The sequence below is a fragment of the Phaseolus vulgaris genome, chromosome 10, assembly GCF_000499845.2.
Source record: "Phaseolus vulgaris cultivar G19833 chromosome 10, P. vulgaris v2.0, whole genome shotgun sequence".
Taxonomy (NCBI): Eukaryota; Viridiplantae; Streptophyta; class Magnoliopsida; order Fabales; family Fabaceae; genus Phaseolus; species Phaseolus vulgaris.
The window spans coordinates 30199501-30210410 of record NC_023750.2 but is presented as its reverse complement, the minus strand read 5'-3'; the positions used below and the strand labels follow the sequence as shown (position 1 = coordinate 30210410).

Genomic DNA, 10910 nt, shown 5'->3' with positions numbered 1-10910 from the left:
GCACTCATAGATTAGAAAAACATTATGTTATAATAGAGTTTATACATATAATAATAGGGTGGTCCTCAATATGAGTAATAACAATAATATTTATTAAATGAGGTAGGGGATTGGAAAGATAGAGTGAGGAAGCTACTTGTAAAAAGCTAGAAGTCAATACTTTTGAGAAAAACTTATAAAAACAACATAAATCAAAATTCCTCAATAAAGTAAAATCATTTTTAGACAATGCCTTTATTGGTTTTGTGATTAAATTTGAAACTATATTCAAAAAAATTATGTGAAATATGAATACTTCTAAGCATTATTTTATGGAAAGAATACAAAACATTATAGTAAATATAAATGTTATTTGTATTCATGCTTTAATCTTCTTTATTTCCTTCATAAATAAGTTGAGAAAGTTGTTTTTTTTTTTTATATTGTAATTTCTAAATTGATATTTTTCTTGATCCTATCTTAGACAAAGTTGAGCGAAAACCTCCTACCCCATCACAATTGTTTTGTAATATACACAAATGGAAGAAGGACAACACATGGGTTGATTAAAGATCAACACATGTTGATGTTAGTCATAAATAACATGTCAATTTGTCCAACATTACTATCTTTTTTATATTTTTTTCAATTTATTACCACTTTTCTATGTTCACAAATAAAATTTAATTAAGCACGGGAAGAAGCATCCCAATAAACATATATTATACAAATGTTTCCACTAATGAATTACAACTTTAATAAGTATAAAGTTGTTGGAATTAATAAAGGAAGGATATAAGGTCTTGGATTTGAGTTAACCAAAACAATTGAGAGAAAATCTTATGACTCTACATCTTCATCTATCCAGGTCATAAAGGAAGGTCATGAAGGATGAGACTGAAAAATTTAATAAAACAACAAAATAATAATGCTTCTTTACATAGAGAAAATGGAATTTCAACATTCTCAAAGTGAAACTTTTAGTGTACTTAATTACTAATTTGATTACATATTGTAGTCGTAGATTTAGTGACTAAATAAAACAAAAGAGTAATAATTCTTTTCCGTCACAAAATTAGTTACTATTTTAATAGTAACCAAATTTTTGTCAATATTTTATATTTTATATTTTCCTTAGTAACCACATTTTTGTCAATATTTCATATTTTTCTTATTAACCAATTTTTTGGACACTAATTCATATTTTTCTTGATGCAACTGAGGCCTTTATATTGTTTAAAGAAGGACAGGAACATTAAAAATGCATATACATGAAAGATCAATATATATTTATATACAATATTATTATAACATTTCATGTTTCAAATTAATTATAGTTTTAGTTTGAAAAGAAATTTTAAATTTATTTTTTAGTTTTTAGTTTTAAATATTAATTATTTTATTTTAAAATTATGACAAATAAAAGTCATGCCAAGTTACTATATATGAGAGTAAGGTTATTTTATGGAATTATTTCAATAAATAATATATGTATTGTTATTTTTAATTTTCGAGAGAATTATAGTTAATCTCTAATATTTTAAAAGGGGACACTTTTTTGAAAGTTTAAATAATGCAAGTGTTTAAAATTAGCAAAGTATGTCTGTAATTAGAACTTTTGACTATTCATTGATTTTATGTTTGAGTAATTCCACTAGCTGCTTAGCGAATATATGAGAAAGACCTTTAACCACCTTAATTATCACCATTAAAGTTTAGAAAGACAAACATTTCTAATCATACACTAAAAAATAACTAATTTTAAAAACAAAAATAATTAATTATAATAATTAAATTAAAAATCATTTTAAAGACTAAAAAATTGTTAATTTCTAAATTAGTTTCTATTATTGATAATAATTTTTAAATTGATATTTAATTAGTTACTAAATTTCTTTTATCAAATTTAAAATTTAAATAATTGGTAGTTAAAACCTTGATAGCTAATTAAATTCAATTTAAAAACTATTTATCAATAATAAAAATTAATTTAAAAATTAATAATTTTTTTAATCTTTAAAATAGTTTTTAATTTATTAACTATAATAATTAATTATTTTTAATTTTATAGGTTTTTAATTAATGATTTTGTTGTAGTGTATACCATTTTAAGACTGGTTATTAAGATGATGAATTTCTGGAATTAATCTAATCAATTATATATTACCAATCGAGTACGTTTCTTTTTAATGACTTTCAACATAAAGAGACGTGATAAATGATGATGAACCCTAAAATGAGCACCCAGACAAAGTGGTGAGAAACCCAATTTAAAGTAGATATAGGAGTAAATAACATTACAACATATTAAAACCTCTTCAATACAAATAAAATATCTCATTTGAAGATTAGAGGGGCATATAAGTGGAGCCCTCGTCACCTTTTGTCTTATTCTTGTAGTATTCAGGATATATACTCATTCTATACTGAGTAGTTTCCAGTGCCTTCTTCTTCAAAACTTGATACTGCAAGTGCAATCAAGAAATAAATCATAATAATGAATCTCAAATCAAAATATCTAACTTTATATTACATTAATGTAGTATATTATGATGAATTAATCTCACTTCAAACACAACTTATTTCCATCGCAGATTCAAATTTATAAAAGAAAATTTATAATTGAATTTAGAATTTCTTTTTATGGATAACTATATAATGATACATCTACTTTCTCATTTATTGCATCTGTCTTCTTCCATATTTTTCTATTTCTTTTCATATCACATATTTTATAGTTTTCTTTCAAACTCCCCTTTCATATCAAAACCGGTTAGAAATTTAATTTTGGTCTGATTTTGTTTAGTTTTGTTACATTTTATCTTTAAATAACCTTTAAATCATTGAAAATGAAAAAAAAAATGTTACAAAACATTTTTACAATTTTTATGCAATAATAATTTAATAATTGTTCTAGTGACAGTTACTTAAAAATTAAAACCAGAACTAAATTTATTTTCTCTTAATCTGTTTGAAAATTATTTGAGATCAACGTACTTTTATCTATCAACTACTTTTTACTTCACAATAAGTTTATTCTTTTTCAGTTTACTAAAAAAATAGATAAGATTCAACTAAGTGTATCAGGTTTATGTTTGAAAAATAAAAATACTAAAAAAATATAATAATTTATTTATAAACTAATTTTAATTTATGTATAGAATAAAAATTTAGAAAACTATATAAAAAAGTTTGAACGATAAATTTTGTTTTTCTCTTACGTAGCGCAGTTGGTGGAGGTACTGATCTTGTAGGGGATGCTGACGCCACACTTGCCCGGGAGTATGCCTGCGTTGTTAGCATTGAATCCAGGGATGGCACCGGCGGCGGATTTCAGGCAGTTGCAGACCGCCTGGCGGTCTGGGGTGGTCTTTGCGGCGGCGTTGAGGGACCTCACTCCGGAGCAGCATGACGCTGGCACCGGCCCACCTTTCGTGAGGAAAGGGATGCATGAAGCCAGGGAACTTGTGACCTGGCCGCAGGAGATGGCGGCATGTGCAGTGGGTGCCGTCAGCACCACCAAGCACAGCACGGCAACGACGCACGCAGAGTTGAGGGTGGCCATGGAAACAACTCAAGGGATGGCGAATTGAAGAAATGGGATTTGGTTTAGGGTTTGGGAGGACTTGATTGAGTTGTTGGTTGAGTTGGTGAGTGAGAAGGTTGCAGGGTGTGGGGTTTATATAGAAGAAGGAAAGGGAGAAGGAAGTAAAAGTGAAGTGAGTGAAGCGGACTATATGACCCTAACTGTTAACTGTTTTTGATTTAAATGATCACCCACTAATGTCTACACACCAATGTTATTTGATATAGTGACACAATGTAGTATTTAAAAAAAATATGATCCCTAAAATAAATATTAGAATTGTTCTTGCCATAGTTGACCTAGGATGAATGCAGCTTTTTCAACGTCTCTCTTAACTATTTCTAGTATGATTCTGTTGGGACAGATGACGCCCTACCTGTTGATGACACTCCGACGATCAAGTCAGCTAGAATTCACCGAAAAGTAACAGTTTAGTAAGATGTGCTAAAAACAGCGTACATTTTCTTGGAGACCTATTCTCCTTTTTATCACTGCTCATGCAACATGCAACCACTCTCTGTGGAGTTCAGCGATAACTGAAAATAATTACATTAAACTTTTATTGGTAACTGAAAACTGTCTGCCACGGGCACCAATGATCTTCAGGTGCTATCCGCAAACTCACTTTCTGTTACCCAAGCGGCACCTTATATTACTAGGGTTAATAGCAACTAGCCACGTGCAACAGATATGCAACATAAACATGCAACAGATACGTAACAATAAAATATTGCCACATATTAATAATAATAACAAAATTATATCTACCACCCAAATATAACTTTTAAGGGGTGCATTAGTGGAATTACTTTGAATACCTCTCATGCGATCTAGGCCCATCCTGACCAAGGTCGTTGGCCCAGGGTTGCTTAGGCCCAAGCACCGAGTAGGTCCCTTACGACGTAAAAGAACCAAGCAGGCCTCGTGGTACAAAAGAATCGAGCATACGAAGATACTATCGAGAACCGGGCACTGATTAGTACACAAGCACCTCAGGCTCGAGCTGAGCTTGGCTGAGCGAAGAGTCTTCCGAGCACCGTTGATCGTTGACGTGACGGTTTCTCAGAGGTAGGTGAGCGCGATTTTTGAAGCAAAGTTTTACTGTTCACAGTCCCCACTTGTACACGTGTTCCAGTGCTAATGGTAACGAAACTCAACCGTTTAGAATTCCTTTTCCAAAAATTCTAAAACCCCTAAAACTTCATCTTCCATTATTCATTATTTAGAGCTTTTTCTCTTACTCCCTTGCCTCGTTCAACAATCTTCCACCCATTTCTTCGAGCTTTCCTTGATCAATCACGAAAGGTACTCTTTTTTTCCCCTCCCAATTATTCATCCTTTGTCTGCTTTGCCTGAGATTACTCTATTTTCATCTATGTCTGGTTTATGCTCAACACTGCCTGTTAGCGTGTAATCATATGATCCCCGAAATACATAGCTAGGTTTTATTTTCCTTTTCTTTTGTTCGAATTCAAACTTATTTTTGCATTGTGTTGGGTTTGAACTGTTTTGCTTCTACGTGTGACTGTGCCTAGTCGCGAGCCCTTATGGATTATAAAACCTTGTATCCCTGGGCTCCCCCGAACCTCCTTTCTGAAACCTCCTCATACACCTCTCATGAAAAAATAGTGGCCCTTAGGAAAAAAAATATGCCTCTTTGGTAGGAAAGTGATAGAGATCAAATAAGAGAGGATTCTACCAATGGAGGAAGAGGTCATTCACCCACACATTTGAAGTTCTTCTTTCTAGTCTTCTCAAAAATTAAAGAAGAATTAAATAAAGAGAGGACCAAGCTTAAAGCCAAAGAAGACTACAAGCTTTCAAGAATGAGCTTCAATTAATATCTCTCTTTATAGTTTCTTTCAATTTGTAAATAATGCTTAAATATAGTTTTAGGAAAGGTGCTAAAAGGGAAACCTAAAGATAGCTCTTATGTCAAATCATCTTTAGATATTAGTTTTAGAACTTTCTAGTAGATTGACCCTTTATCACTCACTTTAGGCGCTAGAAAGTGAGAGATGTGCAAGGGACCTTTTGGATAGCTTCTTGTGTAAGCTTCATGTACTTCATGACCGGTCCTCTTCCTATATAAGGAGGGCTTGGGTCCTTCTAAATAGAGAGAATTGATTTGATAACTACCGAAACTCTCCCAAATTGGTGATTGAGTGAGTGAGATTTGTCTTCTCCTCTTCTAGTCTTATCTTGAGTGCATCTTGGAACCTCAAGTGGCGACATCTACACTCATCTTGAAGCCTAACATCCTTCAAGTGGCGTGTTCATCTCCAAGAACTCCAACCACATAAGTTTCCTTCTCTTTTCCATCTTATTCATCCATTTCCATGTCCTTATAAACTCTATAAACATGTCTTAGGCTTTTCTTGCACTTTTGTTCGGATCTTTTGGTTCTTATCTTGTTTTAATCGGTTCATCTCATTTCTTTACTGCTTTAATCGGTTCAAATGTTTTCTTTCATGGTTTTGTTCGGTTCAATTGATTTCTAGTTAGTTTTAATCGCTTCCTTTGCTTTCTTGTGCATTTCAATCGGTTCATTTGTCAAAAAATGGGTTTCTACATGAGTTTGTCTTGGTTACTTGTGTTTTGGTCAGTTCTTGAATATTAAGAACATTGATCCAATTCTTGAAAAGTGCCTAATCATATTCCAACTCAATTTGATTCCATATAATGACTATGAAACATCTCTATCTTGTTATTGGAATCATATCAGGAAGACGATTGGATTTTCCTAGACCCATGCTCACCCGATGAACCCGTATGTTGTGATGAAGCCACGTCCCCGGGTAAGCCTTTTCGTTACGTTTACGCCACTGGTTTTCAAAGAATACACCTCTGTCTTCCCCTGTTAGTTTTTGAGAAAGAACTTTTGACCGAGCTGAACGTAGCCCCAACCCAATTGCACCCTAAGAGTTGGGCATTTGTCCGTGCTTTTGCATTCTTTGCAATCAGCTCAGCGTCCTTCCTTTTCTCGATGTGTTTCTTTACCTCTTCGAGGTGAATAAGCTACAGCATCAGCTCTGGGTTTCAGTAAACAGCATCCCTGGAAGGGGAATCCTTACCCTCTTCCAATCCTCTTACAAAAACTTCAAAGACCATTTTCTGAACATCCGAGCTAACCAAAAACACCCTGATCTCTTGGACGAGTTTCCTTTATACTAGACCGAGAATCCCAACTCGAAGCTTACCTGGTGTTTAGAGAAGTTAGCCCTTGCCGATCACAAGCTTCCCTATTGTCTTTGATACGGTCTATCTGTTGGCCCACGAGTATGACCCGAACTCTCTAAAGAGTTACACTGGTATACCTTTTTCCTCTAACTTCAGAGATTAGGATTTATTACTTGTGAAGCATAACATATTCTTGCTTTAGTCTTTCCTGCAGATAGCATGTTGGCCCGCTTGAACAAAGAGGACCTGCTGAGGCTGCCCGCAAAGGCAAAGATGGTCAGTCGTGCTCCATCGAAGGTGGTGGTTGTGCCCACCTCCTCTGAAGATGATGAAGACACCGCTTCGGGCTTCGTCTTTACTAGAAAGTGTGGGAGGGCTCAAGCCACTAGCCCGAGGCCCACACCCTCCCGAGGCCAGGTGGCCTCAAACGTTGCGCCTCCATCACAACCTCTGCATACCCCTGTTGCCATGCCATGCCCTCTTGAGGTGGGTGTGGAGAGTTCAAGGCGAAAAGACCTTTGGGACCAGGGTGTTGAAGTTACCTCCCTCCTAGAGGATGCTCTCTTGCGCCCTGAGGACGAGGAGAGAATGGATGCCCATAGCAGCCAACATCTGCTGTAAGAGGTTGTGAAGCAGTTCGGATAGGCTCTAGCCACAAGCTGTGTGGTCGTGAAGAAAATGCAGCGTCAAGAGGTTGCCATCGAACAAGACAAACAGGACTCCCAACAGAGAATGGCGAACCTGGAACAGGAAATCCAAAAACTCTGAGCCCTTCACCTGAAAATCAGCAACTCTTGGAGGCCAAGACTAAGGAGGTCGTTAAGCAGGTGTCTCGCCTAGCCGAGCAAGACGAGCGTTTGTCACGATTGCAACAAGAGCTTGTCCAGAAGGATAAGTTCTTTGCTGATGAGGTCGAAGTCTATAAGGGTGAGGCTGCTTAAGCTCTCTTGGTGGGCTTTGAGGTTGTTGTTGAGCAAGCCTCCAGCCTCCACCCGAGCTTGGACTTCTCTTAGCTAGCACCAAACAAAAAGGTCGTGGACGGGCAACTAGTAGAGGAGTAGGAATTTTAATCTTATTATGTTAATGTAACTATAAACTATATCCTACTTTATCTTTATTACCATTAAGGAACCATTTTATTTGATCATGTGTCGTATATAACAAACCTTTCGAACTTTGCCCATGCATGCCTTATTTAACTTTAACTAGTTCAAATAGCTTACGATAACGTGTACCTATCTGAGTATATTACTCAATCAATTGCGTTGTCAGTGCCGACTCTTCTCGACATGGGACAATAAGCATAATCAAAGTTTAACGAAACTAACCTTTGGTTGAACTATTCACCATAGTCTCTACGGGCTAGCGTTCAAAGTAGTGCGTTCAAAAGCGTCTTACATCGAATCCAACAAGTGTCGCCTTGCCTGGCACGTGCTCAAACGATTGAGCTATACAGCCAAATATCATTCTCACAGAGCACTTGCACTTGAGTGATTGGAAACTCCTGAGTTGTCCTACACTAATCGCATCATTCACTTGTGCCACCAGCTCCTCCCACTTAGTGTCTATACTCAAGTTTTTCTTACACATCGGACTAGCTCATCCTTCACCTACCCCACAGAGCGCCTAGACCCGGGTGATTTCTTTCACTCCGGGCTAGCCCGTCTTACCTCGCGCTAGGTTAGGTGACCTATTTGTGCAACTTTACTCATCCTACAGAGCACCTAGTCCCGAGTGATCACTTTCACACCGGGTTGGCCTAACTCGTGCTTGTCCGGATGAGGCATCTACGCAACTTTTACCCACAGTGCGACTTCACAAGGAAGGTCGATTTATCTGCCAATGGTAATTAATCGCTCACACGACCCTTTCTCAGAGAACCTCTCCGAGAGGGGTCATCGCACTGTGCATCACAATCGAACAACAGGGATTAAGAGAAAACAACAATGCATCATAAACAACTTATTTATTAGGTGACCTCGTTAAAAAACCCTCTTTAAGGGAAAAACAGTGTCACCCTGTAGCACCATTTTGTTTAACAACAATTAACTAAAATTAGCAGCGTTCCACGTTTGTTGGATGGGTCCTCCTCCAAGGTTTCTAACTTATATGCACCATTCCTGACCACTTTTCCCACACGAAACGACCCTGTCCATTTTGGAGACAACTTATCCTCCAATTGGTAGGGATGAACTTTCCGCATTACCAAGTCGGATACCTGGAACTGTCTGTTAGGATTGATGGCTAGAACAAGAGGGGGGGGGGGGCTGAATTGTTTATAAAAGATTTTCACAAATACTTTCCTTAGAATGAATCTTTAACAATCAACTTAGAAAAGCAATTCAAAAAGTCAATCAAATGGACAAACAAAAACAGATATCAGAATTATAATTGGTTAAAATGACGATTTAACCGGTTGTTTATGACAGCGGAAAAAATCAAACAGTTATGGAGAGAAGAGATAGAAAGAATTACACACGAGGTTTATACTGGTTCACTCAATTCCAGAGATACATCTAGTCCTCAGTCAAACCACTGAGTATTTCACTATGTTACCAATCACATATTACAAACACACACCACAAAGAGGTGACTTTGAATCCCACAAAGCCTACTCATCCTCTTTGCACACAGCCAACGCCTCAAGCCAGAATCACACTGACTTTACAGGATTTTACAATAGTTTTTACAAAGTGTAATATAAACAATTACAAGAAGCTAAACAAGGGTAGAAAACACTTGGATCAGTTCTTGAATCACAGCAAAGCCCAAAAGCAATCTTGCTAAACTTGGAAAAACACCTTTTCACAAATAGTTGGTAATCTCTCTAATCAATCTCAAATCAGAGTATAAAACTTCTCTTGTTCATCAATCCTAAATGTTTGAAAGAGGACAATTTTTATAAACCTTGACAAGCTACCATTGAAAGCATATTTGAACAACTGAATCAGTTAAAACAGGTTTTCAAAAAACTATTATGAAAACTTACATTTAATCGGTTAAAACTGCGATTTAACTGGTTGAATGGTTTTGGTAGTTATACAACTGATTCAAAAACACAGTTTCAAAACTTCTTTGCCAGCTAAGTGACAAACAACCGATTGTCTCGAAACTTTAATCGGTTGTTTTTCCCTTTGCATGGAAAAACACTTTAATCTTTAAAACAGATTGAAATAAGCTTTGTTTGAGAAACAAGATTGATCTTACAAAGATTCTAAACCCCATAACAAAAATTAAACCTAAAACACACACAACTTCAGGCTTCATGAGGATTTGATACATTAAAGCTTCACATCTTTAACACTGTCGAGGTCTGACCTTGGTTCTTTATCTCAGTTCAACTCTTCTTTTCAATGCTTCTGATTTTATACGCGCCTGTTCGCGGACTTCCTCTAGCAAATCCAAGTTCATTCTCCTCCCCTCATCAGACTCTTCAGCGACAAAGTTCTGGAACCGGGGAGAGCTCTCGTGAATTTCAACGGGAATCATATTGTCCGTTCCATACACCGAACTGAACGGTGTTTCTTTGGTGCTGGATTGTGGCGTGGTGTGATAAGCCCAAAGAATCCGGGGAACCTCCTCCGTCCAAGCTCCCTTGATTTTCTCTAACCTTCTTTTCAAGCCTTTGAGCAAGACTTTATTGGCTGATTCCATATTGCCATTTGTCTGAAGATGCTCTACTGAGGCAAATACTGTTTTATGCCGAGTTCCGAGCATAACTTGCCTAACTGTTGATTGCCGAACTGCGTTCCGTTGTCTGACACCAGACATCTGGGAACCCCAAAGCGACATACTATGTTCTTCCACACGAAGTGCTGTACTTTGTGTGCGGTGATTTGGGCAACAAGCTCAGCTTCAATCCACTTGGTGAAGTATTCGATGACCACCACAAGGTACTTCATTTGTCGTATGGCATCCATTTGGTGTGTGGTGCCAGTCGGCGTGTTTCTGGCACTGCTCACACCGCTGTACGTAACTCCCGCAGTCTTATTTCATCGTCGGCCAATAATACCCAGCACGTATGATTTTTAACACCAGCGCTCGACCCCCAACATGGCTTCAACAGATGCCCTCATGTAGCTCGCTCATCACACGGGCGCACTGCTTGCCGTAAATGCAAATAAGAACAGGGCGAGTGTACCCATGGCGAAATAGATTACCATCA

General features: G+C 36.8%; 2 protein-coding genes across 2 annotated transcripts; both read right to left on the bottom strand.

The window, feature by feature from the left end:
- Positions 1–2233: 2233 nt before the first annotated feature.
- Positions 2234–3756, bottom strand: LOC137818935 (non-specific lipid-transfer protein 1-like). The gene is made up of 2 exons (XM_068622598.1): positions 3201–3756; positions 2234–2444 (listed from the first exon to the last, which is right to left on the bottom strand). Exons 1-2 carry the CDS (start codon positions 3542–3544, stop codon positions 2432–2434), a joined length of 357 nt encoding a protein of 118 aa, XP_068478699.1. The 5' UTR covers positions 3545–3756; the 3' UTR covers positions 2234–2431.
- A 6316-nt stretch (positions 3757–10072) lies between these two features.
- LOC137817880 (uncharacterized) lies at positions 10073–10537 on the bottom strand. The gene has a single exon (XM_068621106.1). It carries the CDS (start codon positions 10535–10537, stop codon positions 10073–10075), a length of 465 nt encoding a protein of 154 aa, XP_068477207.1.
- Positions 10538–10910: the final 373 nt, after the last annotated feature.